Source organism: Carcharhinus amblyrhynchos, chromosome 8 (assembly GCF_965287045.1).
Source record: "Carcharhinus amblyrhynchos chromosome 8, sCarAmb.v2.hapA, whole genome shotgun sequence".
NCBI classification, from domain to species: domain Eukaryota; kingdom Metazoa; phylum Chordata; class Chondrichthyes; order Carcharhiniformes; family Carcharhinidae; genus Carcharhinus; species Carcharhinus amblyrhynchos.
In genome coordinates this window covers 2,242,520-2,265,981 of record NC_137331.1, presented here as the reverse complement: position 1 = coordinate 2,265,981, position 23,462 = coordinate 2,242,520, and the positions used below count along the sequence as shown (strand labels likewise).

At 49.7% G+C, this 23,462-nt stretch overlaps 1 protein-coding gene across 1 annotated transcript in view; it reads left to right on the top strand.

Moving 5' to 3' along the window:
- The window catches only part of csmd3b (CUB and Sushi multiple domains 3b), a 1,478,622-nt gene that overhangs the window by 1,448,562 nt on the left and 6,598 nt on the right, over positions 1–23,462 (top strand). Inside the window, exons 64-66 of the mRNA XM_080194817.1 lie at positions 655–813; positions 18,001–18,110; positions 20,731–20,818. Coding sequence (XP_080050943.1) covers positions 655–813; positions 18,001–18,110; positions 20,731–20,818 — 357 coding nt within the window. The remainder of the gene's footprint in view (positions 1–654; positions 814–18,000; positions 18,111–20,730; positions 20,819–23,462) is intronic.

The following is a 23,462-nucleotide window of genomic DNA, read 5'->3' as shown; positions in this document are numbered from 1 at the left end:
CGCAGCCACAGCATTTATTTGGCTACCTCGAAGAATCTTACAATATGAAGTCGCTCAGTCTCAACCCAATCCCAAGAAATCTTAGTATGCAACACATTGTGTACAATTTAATACCAAATTTTCATGTTTTTTGAGATGCCAAATTACAGATCCCGTGTCTCGAAGCACTTCATTGTTTCTTTTCTGAAGGCACAAAATTGAAACTCAGTCCAGGGAGTTCTGAATTCCACGAGCACTGTCCTGGCAGCACTTAGTGGGTTTAAAAAGCGAGAAGGACGTGTCACTCAGTATCATTAATATTCCTAGCTACGATAATTACAGGAGATAACAGCAGCAAAGAAAGCGTATGTAGAAACTAAGTCATTTTTGCACGTTTGTCGACAGTGTACTTCACGATGAAATACAGGTAATGACGACAGGGGTTTAAACGTGGCTGGGAATCCAGAGGGGTAGTATCGCACGAGCGACGCGGAGAGCACACCGTCCGACGTTCAGTTCCATCGGCTTCGATAAAACTGAATCTCAGATTCAGTAACAGTGATTCTGTTTGTTTTCTATCCAAGTCCGAGTTCAATTTCAACTCACGTTTTTCATCTTTGTAATTTGTTCAAACGCACTTGTCAGATTCATCACTAACGCGCTTCTATTTTTCAGTTCCAGATGATGTTTTTGCCCCATATTATATTTGGAAGGGGTCATACAACTACAAAGGAAAGAAACAGCCCATGACGTTGACCATTACGAGTTACAACACTTCCACGAGCAGAGTAAATGCCACTCTGACAAACAGTCACATGGAGTTGCAGCTTTCAGGTACAGGTCTATCAGTAATCTTTACACACGGAAAGCAGGACGGTCCCGTCAATTTTATAACGTCGAGCAGAGAGGCGAGGAACGGTGTCTTTCTCTGACCCCGATCTCGAATTACTTTCTTCCGGAGACCGATCGGGAAGACTGACCGGATTCTCAGTTGCCAAAGATTGTCTGTCCGAGTATTTACACTGGCTCTGATCAATTAAATCAGCAGAGCCTCGGCACAACTCTGTCACTATCCCAGTGCGCAAAGCTCGGTCGCTCACTTGGCTACAGTCGCTGAGTGAGCCCTTGTAGGAGTTTCCATTTCCTTCTACAGTGCGGTAGATCTACGAGAGGGTAAAAGAACAACGTTGCTTTAGTTCCAGAGGATTGCCAAGCGCCTTTGTGCGCGAGAGAGGGAGGGCGAGCTGACCGCTGAGAAAGTGTCGTGGTTCCCCAGGACAACGACCGATTTTAGCCGATCGGAACAGAGAGTCCGAGTCTTAATCCTCCAAGCGGTAGACTTTATTTTCCAGCGCAAGACAATAAAGCCGGGACGTCCGGAACGATCCGACGAACCGTCCGCTTACCGTCTTTTTATGCACCTTACCGCTCCGTATCTCAAGATTCTTATCTTACTTTCAAGATTCAACCTTCTTTAGCCACCGTCGTTTCTGGGTCGACCCTTTATCTATCTCGCTTGAGATCGGTCATTCATTGTTACATCTCTTTGCTTCTCAAAACCACGGTAGTTACGGCCCTTGCCCTTATCGAGACAATTCTGCTCAGGTAATAATCGCGGTTCAGCTAACTCAGGCCGAACAGTGAAGAAAAACACGCTTACTTTATTCTCTCTTTTTGCTACTGTCACATATCGAGTCGGACCACTGGGCAGCGTCCATCCTTCTCCCGAGCGGCCACCGTTTACATTCATTAACGAATGACTACTGTACTAACTACGTTGGGTCACGTGCATCGATGATATTAGTTACACTTCATCTAGTCACGCTGGTCTGACTACTATCTTAATTACATTAAGGAACACACATTGAGCCGATTAATCACACTGGTCTCATCCCATCTCCCATCTTGAATCTACTTCTTCACACACATTCTAATACGAGTTTCGGATACAATTCTTTTACACGTCCCCTCTTTGAAACTATCTTCTAGTCTCATCTCAGTTCCCCAAAACACTAACTCAGGTAGTCACTTTGTTTTAATCCTTTTCACATACACACATTTCTATCATATTTACAAGTAATGTGGGGGAGCCAATTATTTTGGTCAGGGATCAACGTCCCTATTCTAACTTTATCGTGGCCTGTCTATCAAAGTCCTGATTTTGAGGTCGCTCCCCCAGATTACCTGCCGCTAACAGTTATCAGGCAAAAACCTTCCCACTCTTGTCTCGGGAAGGGAAAAAGACCGATCACTGTGCACGAACTAAGTTTCCCGGCCTCAGTAGGCATCAGCGAGGTGTTACTGTCGGCATAAGGCGATCTTCCGCTTAATATTGCTATTTCACAGAATGACAAGTTTCAGTTTCGATCAGGGTCATTGTGGATTCATCCAGCGGGGGCAGGTCAACGTCTCCCCGTTCCTTTGTTTCTTCTCCTGAAAGCGGGTCGCTTGTTACTCGTGTCACCGTCTGTCGCACTGCCAGTCTGGCAAGGAGGGATCTCAGGACAGGTAAAAAAAACAGCAAAATATTAATCCCAGGATGATTATTGTCGTGACCACTACGACTCCAGCTTTAACGAACCAAACCCCCTATCTTCCTAACATACCGTCCAGCCAACTCCACACTTTGTGCCCGAACCCAGCATTCTCCTTCACCTCCCTCCCGAGATTTTTCAACTTAGTCACGGCCTGGGTGAATGATCCCTCTGAGTGAGTGTTATTCGGGATGAATGTGCAGCACCGGTCCCCAAACGTGACACACACTCCTCCTTTTTCTGCCAGAAGCCACTCTGATGCCTGTCGATTTTGCCAGGCCATTTTGCTGGTCGCGTCCAGTTGTTCACCCAATGCTGCAAGGGCGTCATTTGTATAATTAATAAACCTTTGTTGATTATAATAAATATAATTAATCCATTCAGTGTTTTTGTCGGGAGTAATCCAGACCAAAATAGATTCAAATCCGGCCGCTGTCTCGTTTCTGGCTTTAAACTCATCGGGAATAGAACATCGAACATTACAGCGCAGAACAGGCCCTTCGGCCCACGATGTTGCGCCGACCAGTTAAAAAAAAACAATGACCCACTAACCTAAACCGATCCCTTTTCGTCCATAAACCTATCCACGGATCTCTTAAACGCCCCCAAACTCGGCGCATTTACGACCGCAGCAGGCAGGGCATTCCAATCCCTCACCACCCTCTGGGTAAAGAACCTACCCCTGACATCCGTCCTATAACTACCCCCCCTTAATTTAAAGCCACACCCCCTCGTGCTAGCTTTCTCCATCCGAGGAAAAAGGCTATCGCTATCCACCCTATCTAAACCTCTAATCATCTTATACGTTTCAATAAGATCCCCTCTTAGCCGCCTTCTTTCCAACGAAAACAACCCCAAATCCCTCAGTCTCTCCTCATAGGACCTCCCCTCCATACCAGGCAACATCCTGGTAAACCTCCTCTGCACCCTCTCCAAAGCCTCCACATCCTTCCTATAACGTGGGGACCAGAACTGCACACAGTACTCCAAGTGCGGACGCAGCAGAGTCGTGTACGGTTGCGACGTGACACTGCGACTCCTAAATTCAATCCCCCTACCAATAAACGCCAAGACGCCGTATGCCTTCTTAACTACCTTATCTACTTGATTCCCAACTTTCAGGGATCTATGTACACATACACCTAGATCCCTCTGTTCATCCACACTATTCAGAGTCCTCCCGTTAGCCCTATACTCGACACATCCGTTATTCCTACCAAAGTGAATCACCTCACACTTCTCCTCATTAAACTCCATCCGCCACCTCTCGGCCCAGCTCTGCAACCTGTCTAAGTCTCCCCGCAAACTACGACACCCTTCCTCGCAATCTACCACACCTCCGACTTTGGTGTCATCAGCAAATTTACTAATCCACCCAACTATACCCTCATCCAGATCATTAATAAAAATTACAAACAGCAGTGGCCCCAAAACAGATCCCTGAGGCACACCGCTCGTAACCGAACTCCACGACGAATATTTACCATCAACCACCACCCTCTGTCTCCTATCTGCTAGGCAATTCCTGATCCAATTTCGTAGATTACCCTCAATCCCACACATCTGCATTTTCTGCAGAAGCCTACCGTGGTGAACCTTATCAAACGCCTTACTAAAATCCATATATACCACGTCAACTGCCTTTCCCCCATCCACCTCTTTGGTCACTTTCTCAAAAAACTCAATAAGGTTAGTAAGGCACGACCTACCCGCTACAAAACCACGCTGACTATCTCCAATCAATTCATTACTCTCCAAATAACTATAAATCCTATCCCGAATAATTTTTTCTAAAACCTTGCCCACAACAGAAGTAAGACTCACCGGTCTATAATTCCCGGGGAAGTCTCTGTTCCCCTTCTTAAACAACGGGACAACATTCGCCATCCTCCAATCTTCCGGTACTGTACCCGAGACCAACGACGACCTGAAGATCAGAGCCAGAGGCTCCGCAATCACCTGTCTTGCCTCCCAGAGAATCTTAGGTTAAATCCCGTCCGGACCAGGGGACTTGTCTATTTTCAAACCCTCAAGAATATCCAGCACGTCCCCCTTATCAACTGCAATACTGTCTAGTTTACACCCCTGCAACCCAATGTCCTCCTCAGCTACATTCACGTCCGCCTGCGTGAACACCGAAGAGAAATATTGGTTCAACGCCTCTCCAATCTCTTCCGGTTCCACACACAACTTCCCTCTGCTGTCTGTAACTGGCCCTCATCTTGCCCTAACCAACCTTCTGTTCTTAACATACCTATAGAACGCCTTAGGATTCTCCTTAATCCTATCAGCCAAAGTCATCTCATGTCCTCTTTTAGCCCTTCTTAACTCACTCTTCGACTCCCTCCTAGCCAATCTAAAGTTTTCCAGTGCACTACCTGAGCCCTCAAGTCTCATCCGAACGTCAGCCTCCTTTTTCTTGTTAACCGACGATTCAACTTTTTTAGTGCACCACGGTTCCCTAGCCCGACCAATTCCTCCTTGCCTGACAGGGACATACCTATCGAGGACTCGCAGTAGCTGCTCCTTGAAAAAACTCCACATTTCGGATGCCTCGGGGCTGCCCGATCGCGTCTAATTTTTACCCTGTCCTTCCTCGTTATGGGTCAAGAGAGTCCTGGATGGAGATGGTTTCCAAATCCCAGGTGGGGAAAGAGACCCCTGACCTTTCCTCTCCCCGCTTTGTGCCTTGACTAACGAGCTCAGGCCGGACGTCTGTATCATCAACCAGCTCAGGCGTAGAATCGTTTTCACCATTTTCCCTTCCCTCGCTTGATTCTGCTCTCGTCTCCTAGGGCCCTCCACTTGTGGTTCTCCCTCTTCCTCACTGCTATCCCTTTCCCAGGGGTCGGTATTTTCAGTCTCCTCACGCTCCCTTATTTCGGGCGCTGTTCCAGTGCAGTGATTTAAACGACACCGCAACGCGCTGCCTTCTACTCGCAAAGCCGTGGGGGAGACTTTGGTGACTTCAAACGGTCCTTCTCTTCGGGGTTCGTTCCAGCACCTCCGAAACTTTCTGACGTATACTCGATCTCCAGGTTTGATCTGGTGTTCCGCTGCCGGACTCTCCTCCTTGGCTTTTTCCCGTTCAAATATCGTTCCACGTATAACAGTTAATTGTCGTATGTACTCTCTTGTATCCCGACCTAAGCGTTCTAGCGTAGGGCCCCCCCGATCCTCTAATCTTTGGTACCGGCATTACTCTTCCTGTCAACATCTCACGTGGGCTCAAACGCGTGATTCTATTTTCTTGACTTCTGTATTGCATTAGTGCTAGCGGCAGGGCATCGATCCAATTTTTCCCTCTTTCACTGCAAATCTTACTTATTTTAGCCTTAAGGGTCCCGTTTGCTCTTTCCACCACTCCTTGAGATTGAGGATGATACACACACCCAAACTTCTGCTCTATTCGGAGTGCCGAGAGAGTCTCTCTCAGCGCCCTTCCGATAAAAGCAGATCCATTGTCCGAACTTAATTGCATGGGTATGCCAAATCTTGGGATAATTTCTTTTGACAGGAAGTTAATCACCGTTCCAGATCCTCGATCTCTGGATGGCGTCGCTTCTATCCATCTACTGAATCTGTCAAGAATCACTAACATGTATCTTTTCCCTCTTACCACCTTTCCCGTGTCCACACAGTGCGTGCATAAATGTTTAAACGGTCCTTTGGGGATTGGTATGTGCCCTATTGGGGCAGTGATGCCCTTTCTGATGTTATTCTGAGCACACACCTCACACTGACTTAGTACGTAGTCAATTGAGTTTTGCAAGTACGGTGACCAAAATCCTCCTTTTTTGATCTTCCTGGCTACCTCTCCTCTTGCGCAGTAGTCAACCCCATGTGCTTCACTGATTAGTACGGTTAGTAGTGGTGTGGGTGCTACGATCAATCCCTCCCCATTTCTCCATAGTCCATCGTGTTGTCCCTGTACTGCTCCCCTATCTTTCCACGTTGTCTTTTCAGCTACAGGGGCTTCCTCCTGTAACTGTGCCACATCTTCTAATGTAATTTGGGGTTCGATATTCCCCACACCTGGCCCTGGGTGCGGTCTTGCTATTTCTACCGGGGCTATCGTCGTCTCAGTGCATCCTGACACTTCTTTGGCTGCCTTATCGGCTTTGGCGTTTCCCTGTGCGATGCTATCCGTTCCCTTTTTACGCGCCTGACACTTAATTATCGCTAATTCCCTCGGACTCATCGTGGCCCGTATTAATGTCCTTATTTGGCCTTTGTGTCGTATTGGTCCTCCTCCGCTTTTCATAAACCCCCTCTGTCTCCACATTGCTCCAAATAAGTGGCAGACCCCATGTGCATAAGCTGAATCAGTATAAATCTCCACTGCTTCCCCGTCTGCTCGCTCACACGCTCTGGTCAGTGCTTTAAGTTCTGCTGACTGGGCTGAGCAAGGCTGCTCGCATCCTCCCGCCTCTACCACTTCAAATGTCTCCCCCTTTTGCTCAACTATGGCGTAACCTGCGTGATTTCCTACATGATCCCTACAGCACGAACTATCAACATACAATGTCCTTTTCCCTTCTGTGTCCAACTTATCCGCCTTCAGGTCCTTCCTCAGTTTCATAAACGTTCTAGTTTCTCTTACACACTCACGCTCCTCTCCCTCACGTGGTAACGGCATATAATCGGCCGGGTTGACCCTGTTGCACTTTACTATCGTAATGTCGGGAATGTGGTCAACATTGGAAAGTGATGAATTCTAGCCGGCGTCAGGACAAATCTCCCTCGTTCAATCAATTCAGCTACCTTACGGTATACGTGTATGTTTATCGGATACCCCATTGTGACTGTGGCTGCCTTTTCGTACGCCCACCAGGCTGCTTCCAGGCCTTGGTAGCAAGGAGGATATCCCATCGCTACGTCATCTAACTTGGTACTATGGTACGCTACAGCCTGCCTTCGTCTGCCCTTACAACTCTCCTGCATTAACACTGCTGTAGCAAATCCTGCTTCTCTGTTGCTCACGAATTAGTCAAAAGGTTTGTCATATGCAGGTAAAGCCAATGCTGGCGCCTGCGCCATTTCTTTCTTTATGTTCTCAAATGCTTCCGAGGCCTCTCTGTCCCATATTAGTTTGGCTTTTAGTTCTTCACATCCCGCCTCTTTCATTATCTTCCGTAACGCCTGTGTTTTTTCTGCGTAGCTCTCTACCCATTCTGAACTGAATCCTGTCATTCCCAAGAACGTCATCATTTGCCCCACCATCTGCGGTTTTGGAATTTTCAATACCGCTTTTATCTGCCGTGAAGCTATCCTCTTTTGCCCTGCTGATATTTCCCTTCCAAGATATTCTACCTTTTCCTGACACAGCTGCAGCTTTTTTCTGGATCCTTTGTGCCCCCCTTCTGCCAGTCTTTCTAATAGTTTCAGACTATCCTTCCTGCATTGTTCTCTTGTTTCTGTACATAATAATAAATCATCCACATATTGTATCGATGTGACTTCCAACTGTATCCCCTCTAAATCTGCTCTCGACACCTGATTAAATACATGCGGTGAACGTTTAAATCCTTGGGGCATCCTATTGTATGTGTACTGTTTCCCTTCAAACGTAAATGCAAACAGATACTGGCTTGCTTGGGCTAACGGTACACTAAAAAATGCTGAACATAGGTCTATCGCAGTAAACCATCTGCTCTCAGGTGGTACATTAGTCAACAGGGTGTAGGGGTTTGGAACCTCTACCGGCATATCTTCCACTACCTCGTTAACTGCCCTTAAGTCGTGTACCAGTCTCCATTTTTCCCCATCTGCCTTTTTTACTGGTGGAAATGGCGTATTGCATCTGCTCTGGGTTCCGTTCAACACTCCCACTTCACTCAGTCCCCTAATTGTTCCTCTGATTCCTCCTATTGCTTCTACCTCAATGGGATATTGGGGCCTGTATGGTCCCTGACATCCTGTTTTGAACCTGACCTCCACCGGAGTAGCGTTTTTGAGCCTTCCCACATCAGAGTCCTGTCTGGACCACAGCTCCTGTGAGAGGGAATTCAAATCTCTTTCTACGCCTTCTCTCCACTCCTTTTCTCGTTCCTCATTTTTTGCCTCTATTTTCACCTGTTTTGGTTTCCCGAGCATCTTAACATCCAAGACTTTTTTTATCATTTGTCCATTAGCGGATATCCAAATATCTACATTGTCTGTTTGAACAAATTCTAATACTCGTGCTTTACGTGCCATCGCTCCCAGATCCTTCGATCTATATCCAGGATTCACTTTCAACGTAACGTGGTTCTGCCCCAGGTACAGAGAACCATTTGTTCACCCGTTCATTCCTTACAATTGTAAGGGCTGCTCCCTCTTGTCCGATTATAATACTTTCTGATTTTACTTCCTGTTCCTGTCCTGCCTCCTTTCCCCACTCCCCCTGTATCTCGGGTCTCTGTTCCTCATCAAATATCACGGTACTGTGCAATTCCGTTCTTGGCCCTTTGGCTCGTGGAACCCAAGTGTCTATCAGCTTTCCCCAAACTTCCCATACCTGCTTTCGAACTTGCTCCTCTATATCTCCCAACCGATACACGTTAACCCCTTCTTCTCCTGGTATTCCAAGTGGATACATTCCCGTCAAATCAATTCCTTGTTCTGTGCATTCTAATTTCAATCCCAAACCTAGGACTGCATCCCTTCCCAGCAAATTTAATGGAGTTCTATCACACACTAGCACGGGCACATAGGCAGTTTTGTTTCCAACGGTAACAGGCACCGGCGCTGTCATCTGTGTTAATATCGCTTTCCCCGAGAGCACCACAGTTTTTACAAACCGGTTTGATACCGGTAGGCGATCCGCATATTTTACTTGTACGCACGTACACGTGGCGTCGGTGTCTATCGTCATGGGGACCTCAACCCCTCCTACTCTAATTACGGGTTCTCGGTCCGCTGTATCTGTTATTTGTACGTACTGTCCTACCATTTCGGGGTTCTCTGGGCCTCCCTATAGGGAACTCTGATGATTCACGGGTCCTTGGAACATAGGGGGGTTACTCAGTGGTGTTCGTGCCACTTGTTGGCCTGCCCGCTGCTGGTTTTCTCCCTGCCTGTGGGGGCTCCGTGGGCAATTTAGTTTTACGTGTCCTGCCTCCCCGCACCCCCAGCATACACCTGGAGGGCCAGGCGGTGGTCCCTGCCTCAGAGTCTGACGATTTCCCTGTCCCTGTCCTCTCTGATTGTGAGAGGGCGGCTTTCGACTTCCCTGTCATTTCCCACTTCCATTCCGGTCCGTCTGATTTTGTGGGGCGTAAGGGTTTGGATAATTTAGGCCATAGCCTCCTGGGTTCACGGACAGCGGGAAGGCAGAAACGTCGCAGGTTACGATGGGCTGGCCTCCGCCTCCGTTCCTCCCTAGCGTCGGCGCAGGTATTTCCTCTGTCTTTCGGTTCACCGCCTTCGGTGCCATTTTCTTGGGTGCGAGATCTTCTTTTGCTTTTAGCTTTTCCTTACTTTTGATTTCTTCTAGTTGTGCCTGAAGGAGTTTACGTTGTATTTCCTTCAGCTGTTTGTCGGCATTCTTTTCATCCCCGCGGTGTCTCTCCACCGCACGGGCAACATAATCCACAAACTCTCGGTAGCTTTTCGATTCCAGGCCCGCCACTCCTTCCAGTCTCGCCTTAGCCGAAACCGGCAAACCTTCTAGAATTGCTGCTCGGAACAGGGAGTTGGTCAGTGGGTCTGTTAGAATATCCCTCTCCGTGTCCCTTCTCCACCTTCTTAATTGATTTTCCACACACACAGCCGCATTCTCTTCCTCGCCCAATGGCTCCCCTTTCAGGGTTTTTACATCCATCCGATCGGGGTACATATCTCGTAACGCCTGCCAAACGTCACGGCGGTACGGGTCCATCGGCGCTCCGTCCTCATCTGGGTCGTACGCTGCACTCGGGATGCCTGCCAGTCTCATCACCTCGCCCATTTGATTCATTCCCAGTGCTTTTGTCAGGAGGGCTTTGACGTCACCCAGCGCCATCATTTTTCCCACCGTTCCAGCCTCCGGCCGTCCGATCCACCTTCCGGCTCCGTCCAAAATATTGGGTCATTCGCTAATCAAATTAGGCAGGTCCTGACGTGACCAAGGGATATATTGTAGTCTGCCACCCTTCAGCGTCACCGGGACCACCCCTTTCTCTTTTCGATCCTCAGCTGGATATTTTACAGGCCGCTGTCTTTTTCGCGTTGATTTTCTCCGTTCCCCCTCGCACTAACTGTCTCTCCTCTTCTTCACTACTATCTTCTGCCTCTCTTTCCATTCCTTCCTCTGTCTTTTCTCTCTCTGGAAATTTCCATGTCCGTGCTTCCCTATACTTCCGTCTATCCCCCCACTTCTGCGTTCCCCAGCACCTTTCCTCTACGTCTCTTCCTTTCTTTCTATCCTCTTTCTTCATTCCAACTCCCTTTCCTCCTGCTTTTTTGACCATTCCTCCTTTGCCATCTGCTTTACGTCACATTCTCCCTCAAAATACATTGTGCCCGTTATAACTGGATACAGCCCCGTAGAGTTCTGCTCCTCTAGGTATGGGGGTGGGGCTACGTTCGGATCTTGTGATTCTTTTTTGTCCTGAAATTGGACTGGCATTTGCATCCTATCTTTCCCCCACGCCCTCCTCCTTTCTTTCCCTTCTTTTTCAAATACTGCCAATATCTCGAGCTCCTTTTCACGCTTTTCCTTCCTATTTCTCGACTTATCCTCGATTTTGCAGTTCTTCAACATTCCCTTCCGATCCTCGCACCTCTCTACGCACCGCGTGCTTCTTCCGGCCACCGTGCGTCTGTCTTATTCGTTCTTTTCGCCCACTTTTTAGAAATATGCGCTATATCCCCTCGAAGGGCTGGGAACTTATCCCCTAGTATCTCCACTGGTGTTTTAGCCTTACTTGCCATTATCTGTATTCTCGAATCACTATTGTAATTTTTATCGCTCAATTCGTCAGAATTCGGTATTATAGTTATTGTCACCCGGTGTACTATCTTTCCGTGTTCAGTCCCCTGTTCACTGTTTCCTTGAATTCCTCTAGCCAGTATCTGCAACTCTAACCGGGGTCCCGATATCCACTTCCCCGTGGCACCCTTCCCTGGCACTATCTTTCTTTCCCCGGCGAAAGGGTAGTAGGTTTTCACTTGTTCGTCTATCTGTATGAAAACCCTATACCGGTCAGATCCCCTTACTAGTTTTCCTAAGGTTTCTAGTTTTACTTTATTCATCCAATTCCTGTCTGCTATTCCTTCCCAGTTTACACACGGCCACTCATTTTTTACCTCATCCAAATTAGTTCTATACGTAATCTTCTTCCAATCCAGCGTCTCTTCCGTTTTTATACCACTCCCTAACTCCTCTTTCAACCTCCTTGTCGGTTTTCCCTTAAAACGAGTGTGCCTGCTTCACCACTTGGAGACTTTGTCAGCACGGTTTCTCCAAGTTGTTAGTTCTTACCCTGAACATGTTCCGAATCTCCCTTTTATTCCTGTTCTCCACGCTGCTGTCTCAGACTAGTCTGTTCAGATTGGTCTTCCGCTTCCTCTACTCTAACCGCTCGCCCCCTTCTCTTAGTTCCGATTCCCACTCCTATAGTTTTGTCTACCGTACGAGGTAAGAGAACAATCTCTCACAGACCTCTCTCCCTCTCGGTCGACGTCCTTTAGCCGAGGTCCTGGGTAGGTTGGGACCGGCAGGCCTTCCCACACTCACTCTCCTCGGGCAAGTCGTAACCTGGAATCCCGCTCCAAACCGCTCGACTAACCGAGTTGCGTCAATTAGCGTTTGGTTTTTTTGCGTGTCACTTTTTACCCATTCACAGACAATACAGTATTCACGGCACGCTTTGCACGCAAAACTCTACCCTTCAGATAGGACTCAGTCTCTCAAAGTGTTTTACACAATTTAGTTTTACCTACGCAGGACGTCTTTCGGGTGGGGGAGATCCAGGACCGGCAGAGAGCCGGGCGCGCCAGGCCTCAAGATCCCTTTTCCGACGACAAGGATTTACACGCAACGTAAGTCTGCTTACCTTGCTGTCAGAATGCCGGCTTTGGGATCTCCAGCCCCGGTCGGACCACCGTCCCCGCCGCTCCTTCCAAATGCTATTTTCCGGGCGATCTCGCACCGGCCCTGCTCGTCAGCGCCAATTTTGTCGTGGTTACCCAGGACGATGACCGATTTTAGCCGATCGGAACAAAGAGTCCGAGTCTTAATCCTCCGAGCGGTAGACTTTATTTTCCAGCGCAAGACAATAAAGCCGGGACGTCCGCAACGATCCGACGAACCGTCCGCTTACAGTCTTTTTATGCGCATTACCGCTCCATATCTCAAGATTCTTATCTTACTTTCAAGATTCAACCTTGTTTAGCCACCGTTGTTTCTGGGTCGACCCTTTATCTATCTCGCTTGAGATCGGTCGTTCGTTGTTACGTCTCTTTGCTTCTCAAAACCACGGTAGTTACGGCCCTTGCCCTTATCGAGACAATTCTGCTAACGTAATAATCGCGGTTCAGCTAACTCAGGCCGAACAGTGAAGAAAAACACGCTTACTTTATTCTCTCTTTTTGCTACTGTCACGTATCGAGTCGGACCACTGGGCAGCGTCCATCCTTCTCCCGAGCGGCCACCGTTTACATTCATTAACGAATGACTACTGTACTAACTACGTTGGGTCACGTGCATCGATGATATTAGTTACACTTCATCTAGTCACGCTGGTCTGACTACTATCTTAATTACATTAAGGAACACACATTGAGCCGATTAATCACACTGGTCTCATCCCATCTCCCATCTTGAATCTACTTCTTCACACACATTCTAATACGAGTTTCGGATACAATTCTTTTACAAAAGGCAAAATATTGCAGATGCTGGAATCTGAATAAAAACAAAAAGCGCTGGAAAATTTAAGCAAATCTGACAACGACCGTGGAGAGAGAACGGAGGCAACGTTGAGTCCGGGCGATCCTTCGACAGAGCTCGGCCGGGCTCTGACAAAGGGTCGTCCAGACTCGAAACACTGGCTCTATCCTCTCCTACAAAGTCTGAAGACACCAGGTTTCAGTCCAACCGATTTATTTGATAGTAACCGCCCAAGCTTTCGAGGTTTCCCTCTTTGTGAGATGAATAGAGAGTTCTGGCCTCAGACAGAGCATATAAAGCACAGACAGTTTAGAGATTACTGATTAAAATGCGGATCCTTACCCCTAACCTGCTGTTCAAGTCCTGAAGTGGCCGACAATGTGAGTGGAAGGAGCACCGATCACAGGTCAAAGAGATGTGTATCGTCTCCAGACAGCACAGTGAGTGAGGTTTTGCAAACCCAGGCATGTCACGGGGGTTACAGATAGCGCGACGTGAACCCAAGATCCCCGTTGAGACCGTCCTCACGTGTGCGGAACTCTGCTATCAGTCTCTGCTCAGCGACTCTGCGCTGTCGTGTGTCGTGAAGGCTGCCTCGGAGAACGCTTACCCGAAGGTCAGAGGCCGAATGCCCGTGACTGCTGAAGCATTCGCCGACAGGAAGGGAACGGTCTCGTCTGGTGATTGTCGAGCGACGTTCGTTCGTCCGTCGTCGTAGCGTCTGCACGGCCTCCCCGACGTACCGCGCTTCGGGACATCCTTTCTTGCGACGTATCAGGTAGACAATGTTGGCCGAGTTGCAAGAGTATTTACCGAGTACCTGGTGGATGGTATTCTCACGCGTGATGATGGTATCTGTGTCGATGGTCCGGCACATCTCGTAAAGGTTGCTGTGGCAGGGTTGTGTGGTGTTGTGGTCACTGTTCTCCTGAAGGCTGGGTAGTTTGCTGTGAACACTGGTCTGTTTGAGGTTGAGTGGTTGTCTGAAGGCAAGAAGTGGGGGTGTGGGGATGGCCTTGGCGAGATGTTCGTCTTCATCAATGATATGTTGAAGACTCCGGAGAAGATGTCGTAGCTTCTCCGCTCCGGGGAAGTACTGGACGACGCAGGGAACTCTGTCCACCGTGTCCTGTGTTTGTCTTCTGAGGAGATCGGTGCGGTTTTTCGCTGTGGCGCATCGGAACTGTCGATCTATGAGTCGAGCACCATATCCTGTTCTTAGGGCATCTTTCAGAGTCTGGAGGCGTCTGTCACGATCCTCCTCATCCGAGCAAATCCCGTGCATACGGAGGGCTTGTCCGATGCTGTACACTAGATACATCGATGACATTTTCTTCCTTTGGCCTCATGGTGAACAATCACTGAAACAACTATATGATGATATCAACAAATTCCACCCCACCATCAGACTCACCGTGGACTATTCCCCAGAATCAGTTGCATTCTTGGACACACGCATCTCCATCAAAGACGGTCACCTCAGCACCTCACTGTACCGCAAGCCCACAGACAATCTCACAACACTCCACTTCTCCAGCTTCCACCGTAAACACGTTAAAGAAGCCATCCCCTACGGCCAGGATACGGCGCTCGACTCATAGATCGACAGTTCCGACGCGCCACAGCGAAACACCGCACCGATCTCCTCAGAAGACAAACACGGGACATGGTGGACAGAGTACCCTTCGTCGTCCAGTACTTCCCCGGAGCGGAGAAGCTACGACATCTTCTCCGGAGTCTTCAACATATCATTGACGAAGACAAACATCTCACCAGGACTATCCCCACACCCCCGCTTCTTGCCTTCAGACGATCGCGCAATCTCAAACAGACCATTGTTCGCAGCAAACTACCCAGCCTTCAGGAGAACAGTGACCATGACACCACACAACCCTGCCACAGCAACCTTTACGAGACATGCCGGACCATTGACACGGATACCATCATCACGCGTGAGAATACCATCCGCCAGGTACACGGTAAATACTCCTGCAACTCGGCCAACGTCGTCTACCTGATACGTCGCAAGAAAGGATGTCCCGAAGCGCGGTACGTCGGGGAGACCGTGCAGACGCTACGACAACGGACGAACGAACGTCGCTCGACAATCACCAGTCGAGACCGTTCCCTTCCTGTCGGCGAACGCTTCAGCGGTCACGGGCATTCGGCCTCTGACCTTCGGGTAAGCGTTCTCCAAGGCGGCCTTCACGACACACGACAGCGCAGAGTCGCTGAGCAGAGACTGATAGCCAAGTTCCGCACACATGAGGACGGTCTCAACGGGGATCTTGGGTTCATGTCGCACTGTCTGTAACCCCCGAGACTTGCCTGGGTTTGCAAAACCTCACTTACTGTACCGTCTGGAGACAATACACATCTCTTTAACCTGTGATCGGTGCTCCTTCCACTCACATTGTCGGCCACTTTAGGACTTGAACAGCAGGTTCGGTGTAAAGATTCACATTCTAATCAGTAATCTCTAAACCGTCCGTGCTTTATACGCTCTGTCCGAGGCCAGAACTCTCCGTTCACCTGACGAAGAGGGAAACCTCGGAAGCTTGCGCGTTTACTATCAAATAAATCGGTCGGACTGAAACCTGGTGTCGTCAGACTTTGTACCGTGTTTACCTCAGTCCAACGCGGCACATCCAGGTCGAGTCTCTCACCTCAGATACTCGGTGAGCTTTTCTCCAGCGTTTTCTGTTATTCTTTGAGAGCTGACAGGTGTCGATTTCACCTCAGGCGAGGAGGAAGTTTGAGAGGGCCTGGCGCTTCAGGGATAACCTGCGCAGGTACGGGAATCGATCCCACGCTGCTGGCGTCGCTCTGCATCACGCACCAGCCACCCAGCCAACTGAGCGAACCTATCAAAGACCGTCAAAGTACAGAGGTCGTTCTGTCCATCGATGAGCACCGTCTCACTCGGTGGGATTTTACGACCTCAGTCTGGCGAATTCCATTTTGTGAGCTATTCGGGTCAGCGAATCAATCTAACGGTCCAAGTCTTTCTGATGCTAATTTATCTCTCTTCTGCTCGATGTCCGCTAAATAGCGCTTTGCGTCAACAGCAACATTTTCAAATGTCACGCACACCATTGTCACCGAACAGCTTCCTGCGGGATGCCGTTCTATACCGAAAAAAGTATTTCCCATTCATTACAATCTTCTTTTCCCGAACCAACATTTAATCTGCTCCATGAGCCGGCCTCGCTGGGTCAACGTTCAAACCAGCTGAATACTATTCAAGTCCATCTACTAGATTGCCCTTAATGGTTTTAATACTTCTTGTGATAAATGCAGTCAGTTTGTAAGGTGCAAATTCTTAGTTCTGAAGCCATATCGGCTACTTCTAATAACACCTCTGGCCCTGAAGCGTTCACCGAAGGAGCCAGACTTTTTCCGGCCATTAATGTAATTCTACGTGAGCTGCAATTTCCTGGTGAACCATGTACCGTTTTGTCACCATTGGAACTGCATTTGCTCTCTTCCAGTTTTTAGGCACAACTGCACTTTCCAAAACATCACTCCAAGTAAGATTAATTTCTCGCATTAATTCCTTCAACTTTCTCCGACCAATTCCATCCAAAGTTGGAATCTCGCGGGCAACTGTTTTTCTGGTTTCTGCTTGAAACGTTCACATAACAGTTTCAAGCTTATAGTTTAATCCATTTGAAATACAGAAATTAATGGCTGCGATTAAAACAAAACAGACAGAAGGATGTCAGTAGAATACATTAAGTTTAATTTTTTGACTCGTCAAGTGTTACGAATTAGAGTCCCATTTTCAATTAAACGAATTGATCTCAAGTTCTCATTTGCTAAAAAGGACCTGAAGAATCCATTCACCGCCTCTGCCTGTCTCGATCACCCATCCAGTCAGGCAGCGGCCGGAGACAGGAGCAGAGTTCCTGCTTCAGCTCGACGACCTTTCATCAGAACCGGGAAAAGTCGGAAACGTCACAGTTTTTAAACAAGTGGAAGGAGGAGGCTGGAATCAAAGGGAAAGTAGTCAGAGACTAGAATCAGAACACTTTGTCGTTCTGATTGTAGCCTCACGTACACCATCTCCTCATTCACCTCCGAGGACTATACCGAGCTGCCTGCGTTCCGTGCATCGCAACTCCCTTTTACACTTCTCCGCTTCTTCTCTTGTAAACGCTTTTTAAAATCCACCTCGCTCGCTTTGGTCACCGCTTGCATTTCTTACTGGTCGTGCATCGGTGAAGGACATTGGGACAATTACATCAAAGGCAATCTTTAACTCCATTTAAATGTAGTTAACGGAGGCCGCGCACGTCTCAGCGCGAAAACGCCTGCCTGATCTCAGACCTCTGAGCGGTCGGTCCCGTCCAGCGTGATTCCCGTCCAGCGTGATTCCCGCTGCAAGCTTGGCTGACGTTTTCGTGCAGAGCTTATAATATAATTTGAAGCAGATAGCACATTTTAATATGTGAACACTTGCTTTGTAGTGTTAGAGTACAGCAAATGATTTGTCAATACCAATCATCAGGTGACTTGCTGAAATTAACACGCGACAAGTTATATCGTTTAATTTCCTTTTTGTTAAGTGCGATCGAAGGACACGCAGTTCAATTCGTAGGTCTAATTTTTCACTTTCGTTCGTTCCTTTAGGTGTCTACAAAAGCCAGGAAGCACGTCTCATGCTTCTGGTGTACCACGTGAAGGCAGAGGCCCAAGCTTCTATCAGCAAGCTGAAAGATAAATGGGCTATGGATGGTTATGTAAGTACGTGCCTGTGAGTTCACTCAGACGGGTTCCTCCAAGCGGACTTATTTTCTGACGATTTTAATTTATACGCTTAAAGTAATAAATAACGGAGAATTAATGAACTAAATACTCACAAGAAAAGAAACAAACGTGTGAAAAGCAGCAATGATTTCTATAATCCGTGATTGCGCAGAGAAGGAAATTATTCCTTATTAAAAAACATCATTGCTTCTGGTCAAAACGCCAGATGAAAAGATTGAGTATCAAAGCTAAGTTGCTTTCGTCTGTGCTTTTGAACTCACTCATCGGAACAGATTGCGTTTTTTTGCCGACAATGCTTCAAAACGAGCGTGGATAAGTCAGCAGCCCCTTTTATATCGTTTTGTATTTTGGCCTTGGAGGGAGTGCAGAGGAGGTTTACTAGGCTGATTCCGGAGTTGAGCGGGTTGAACTATGAGGAGAGGCTGAATAAACTAGGCTTGTACTCGTTAGAGTTTAGAAGAATGAGGGGAGATCTCATTGAGACGTATAAGATGATGAACGGGACAGATCGGATAGAGGTGGAGAGACTCTTCTCGCTCAGAAAGGACAGTAGGACTAGGGGGCACAGCCTCAAGATAAAGGGAGGGCGGTTTAGAACGGAGTCAAGGAGGAACTTCTTCACTCAAAGGGTGGCGAATCTCTGGAATTCTCTGCCCGTTGAAATGGTGGAGGTTGCCTCGCTAAATATTTTTAAGACGCGGGTTGATAGGTTTCTGATAGGCAAGGGGATTAAGGGTAATGGGGAGAGGACGGGAATGTGGAACTGAGACACGACAGATCAGTCACGATCTTATTGAAGGGCGCGGCAGGCTCGAGGGGCCGGATGGCCTACTCCTGCTCTGATTTCTTCCGTTCTTAGGACTTCCTTTGACAGCAATGGAGAAAAAAGTTGCATTGAAGTCACTGGCGATGAGAACAGGGACAGAATGCCTACTTCAAACTCTGCTCTATTGTGCGAGTGACCCACTTGGACAAAACACAGAATGAAATGTTTCTCAGTCGCCAGATAGGAATTTGGTGCATTTACGGTGAATTTATAGGAATTTGTTTAGAGGTGGCGAAGGTGAATTTCCTTTAACAATATCTTTGTAGACTCGCACAAAATCAGACAGATAAACGGTTGTAGTAATTATCTGACGGTCTTATATTCAGGTTAGTTACACAGTCCACATTCAACAACTGTGTTCAAAGCGAACAAAAGATGCATCAAATTCGATGGATTTGTTCACAATCCACATTGATACGCGTCACCGTATGAGCCAAAGAAGTCTTTCTGACACAGCTTTCCAATCTCCACATTTGAAGAATTTGTCTTGGAATTTTCTTCAGACATTATTCCCACTCAGCTAACGTCCACAGGGATCCGCATGTCGCATTTCACTCTCGTCCATCTGCGATTCCTTTCCTTTGGGTGACCAGGTACTCTCACTCCTGACCCTCCAAGCAGAACACCGTGCGCCAGAAGGACCATCGCAAAAGATTTCCGAGCTGCAATCACAGAGACAAAGAAACCCAGAAAGTGCAGTCGCAGCAGCCGAGCTGCAAGGGAGATGTGTCGGAGGAGAACAGCGTCATTACGTCAAAGGCCGCAGACAGGACAAGGAGGGAACGTTTACCTTTGTCACAGTCACCTGGAATGTAATTTGTGAGCGTGACAGGAATCGTTACGATTCTGTGACAGAGGAAGAAACCTGACGGGAGGAGTTCAACCATTGAACTCGAGGGAAGGGAAGCATAGATTCGGCAGACAGGAGCCACAAATATCAAGGGCTTTGGAGAGAAACAGGAGGTTGAAAAACGGTCGGCAGGTCACAGGGAAGGTAGAGTCAAGGGATGGTTTTTGAAGGAGCGGCAGACGGAGACAGCCGCCAAGGCAAAGGATGGAAGCGGTAGCTAAAGAAGGCAGTTTATACGGAGAACCATTTTTAAATAATGCTGTCAGAAATAGCACACGAGGCATCTGACAATTAACCTGTCGGAGGGTGGATGTTAAAAAAGTGCAGAAGCAGGAACGGAAGGAGTCAGAAAGCTCTCGCAGCGTCACATATTCACTCTGAGTTACCAATGCTCCTCTAATAGGATGACCAAGTCGGATTTTAATCGATGCACCGTTGACCACTGTGACTTAAATGGGCCTGACACTGAGGAATTTCCTCCTTGCGGCGCTTTGCACCTGAGAGTTACCTCGCGGTCCGACCTTTTGAAGTGGAATCTTGTCTGATGGGAGTTTCTAACGCTGCTGTAAAGTACTTTGTGACACGAAAGACACCGGGCAGAAAAATCCCACCCAGAATAGAAATGAAAAGAAAGCAGTTGCAATTGTTAAGATTTGGAGAATAGAAAACTGTAATTGTGCAGTTCAGGTGAAGCATTAAGTTAAGACGAAGCCATTGTCGCGCAACCAAAATAACTCACCGGAATCAAAATCACAGACTTGGCGCATCATGTCATAAATCTTCTCTTCCAAGAAACAGGCGTGTCGGGAAACATGGTTTCCCGTCAGATTCTTTTCCTTTCCACTGTTAAAATTTGAAAAGTCCAGCAACAGACTGATTTACCGTTATTACAAATGCTTTATTTCAATTTCACCAGGTTTCTGCTGAGCCTGACGGTGCCACGTATGTATTTCAAGGATTTATACAGGGTGAAGATTATGGACAGTTTGGAGTACAGAGACTAGGTAAATTCCAATGATGACCACGTTGAGGTGGAAAAAGATGTATAATTTTATTAAAATAGCTAACTTGATTGATAGGGATAATTTTATTAAAATAGGTAACTTGATTGATACGGAAAGGGATCAAGTGCTTAAGTGTCGTGCTGTCAGTGTCTCAAAAGCACATCAATCATTCATCTTCACCAAATGCAATGATGAAGAGTTTTTTTTTCATTATCATTACCAAATGGCATCATTCACTTCTGCCAACACAAAGTTGAAGCACCCCTCCCCTTCCTCCTACACTCATCCTTCCCTACCTCCCCTCCCCTTCCCTTCCCCATACCCCTCCTCTCCCTTCCTCCCCTCCCTTCCCTTCCCCTCCTCCCCCCTCCAATTCCCCCCTCCCCTTCCCTACACCCCTCCCCTACCCTACCTCCCCTTCCTCCCCTTCCCTACTCCCCTCCCCTTCCTCCCCTCCCCTTCCCTACTCCCCTCCCCTTCCCTACACCCCTCCCCTTCCTCCCCTCCCTACTCTCCTCCCCTCCCCTCCCCTTCCTCCCCTCCCCTACTCCCCTTCCTCCCCTCCCCTACTCCCCTCCCCTACTCCCCTCCCCTTCCTCCCCTCCCCTTCCCTACTCCCCTCCCCTCCCCTCCCCTTCCTCCCCTCCCTACACCCCTCCCCTCCCCTTCCTCCCCTCCCTCCCCTACTCCCCTTCCTCCCCTCCCCTACTCCCCTTCCTCCCTCCCCTCCCCTTCCTCCCCTCCCCTTCCTCCCCTCCCCTACTCCCCTTCCCTCCCTCCCCTCCCCTTCCCTACTCCCTCCCCTCCCCTTCCCTACTCCCTCCCCTCCCCTTCCCTACTCCCCTCCCCTCCCCTTCCCTACTCCCCTCCCCTCCCCTACACCCCTCCCCTTCCTCCTCCTCCCCTCCCCTTCCCTACACCCCTCCCCTTCCTCCCCTCCCCTACACCCCTCCCCTTCCTCCTACTCCCCTCCCCTTCCTCCTACTCCCCTCCCCTTCCCCCTACTCCCCTCCCCTTCCCTACTCCCCTCCCCTTCCTCCCCTCCCCTACACCCCTCCCCTTCCTCCTACTCCCCTCCCCTTCCCTACTCCCCTCCCCTTCCTCCCCTCCCCTACCCTTCCCTACTCCCTCCCCTACCCTTCCCTACTCCCCTCCCCTTCCTCCCCTCCCCTTCCTCCTACTCCCCTCCCCTCCCCTACTCCCCTTCCCTATTCCCCTCCCCTCCCCTACTCCCCTCCCCTCCCCTACCCTTCCCTACTCCCCTCCCCTTCCTCCCCTTCCCTACTCCCCTCCCCTTCCTCCCCTTCCCTACTCCCCTCCCCTCCCCTTCCCTACTCCCCTCCCCTCCACTTCCCTACTCCCCTTCCCTACTCCCCTCCCCTTCCTCCCCTCCCCTCCCCTACTCACCTCCCCTTCCCTACTCCCTCCCCTCCCCTACTCCCCTCCCCTTCCTCCCCTTCCCTACTCCCCTCCCCTCCCCTTCCCTACTCCCCTCCCCTCCACTTCCCTACTCCCCTTCCCTACTCCCCTCCCCTACTCCCTCCCCTCCCCTACTCCCCTCCCCTTCCTCCCCTCCCCTCCCCTTCTTCCCTACTCCCCTCCCCTTCCTCCCCTCCCCTTCCTCCTCCTCCCCTCCCCTTCCCTACACCCCTCCCCTTCCTCCCCTTCCCTACTCCCCTCCCTTTCCTACTCCCCTCCCCTTCCTCCCCTCCCCTCCCCTTCTTCCCTACTCCCCTCCCCTACTCCCCTCCCCTTCCCTACTCCCCTCCCCTCCCCTTCCCTCCTCCCCTCCCCTACTCCCCTCCCCTTCCCTACTCCCCTCCCCTTCCTCCCCTCCCCTTCCCTCCTCCCCTCCCCTACTCCCCTCCCCTTCCCTACTCCCCTCCCCTTCCCTACACCCCTCCCCTTCCTCCCCTCCCCTTCCCTTCTTCCCTACTCCCCTCCCCTTCCTCCCCTCCCCTCCCCTTCCTCCCCTCCCCTTCCCTACTCCCCTCCCCTCCCCTTCCCTCCTCCCCTCCCCTACTCCCCTCCCCTTCCCTACTCCCCTCCCCTTCCCTACACCCCTCCCCTTCCTCCCCTCCCCTTCCCTTCTCCCCTCCCCTACTCCCCTCCCCTTCCCTACTCCCCTCCCCTCCCCTTCCCTCCTCCCCTTCCCTACTCCCCTCCCCTTCCCTACACCCCTCCCCTTCCTCCCCTCCCCTTCCCTTCTTCCCTACTCCCCTCCCCTTCCTCCCCTCCCCTTCCCTCCTCCCCTCCCCTACTCCCCTCCCCTTCCCTACTCCCCTCCCCTTCCCTACACCCCTCCCCTTCCTCCCCTCCCCTTCCCTTCTTCCCTACTCCCCTCCCCTTCCTCCCCTTCCTCCCCTTCCTCCCCTCCCTTCTCCCCCTCCCCTACACCCCTCCCCTTCCTCCTACTCCCCTCCCCTTCCCTACTCCCCTCCCCTCCCCTACTCCCCTCCCCTTCCTCCCCTCCCCTACTCCCCTCCCCTTCCTCCCCTTCCCTACTCCCCTCCCCTTCCTCCTCCTCCCCTACCCTAATCCCCTCCCCTCCCCTACTCCCCTCCCCTTCCCTAATCCCCTCCCCTTCCCTACTCCCCTCCCCTTCCCTACACCCCTCCCCCTTCCTCCCCTCCCCTACACCCCT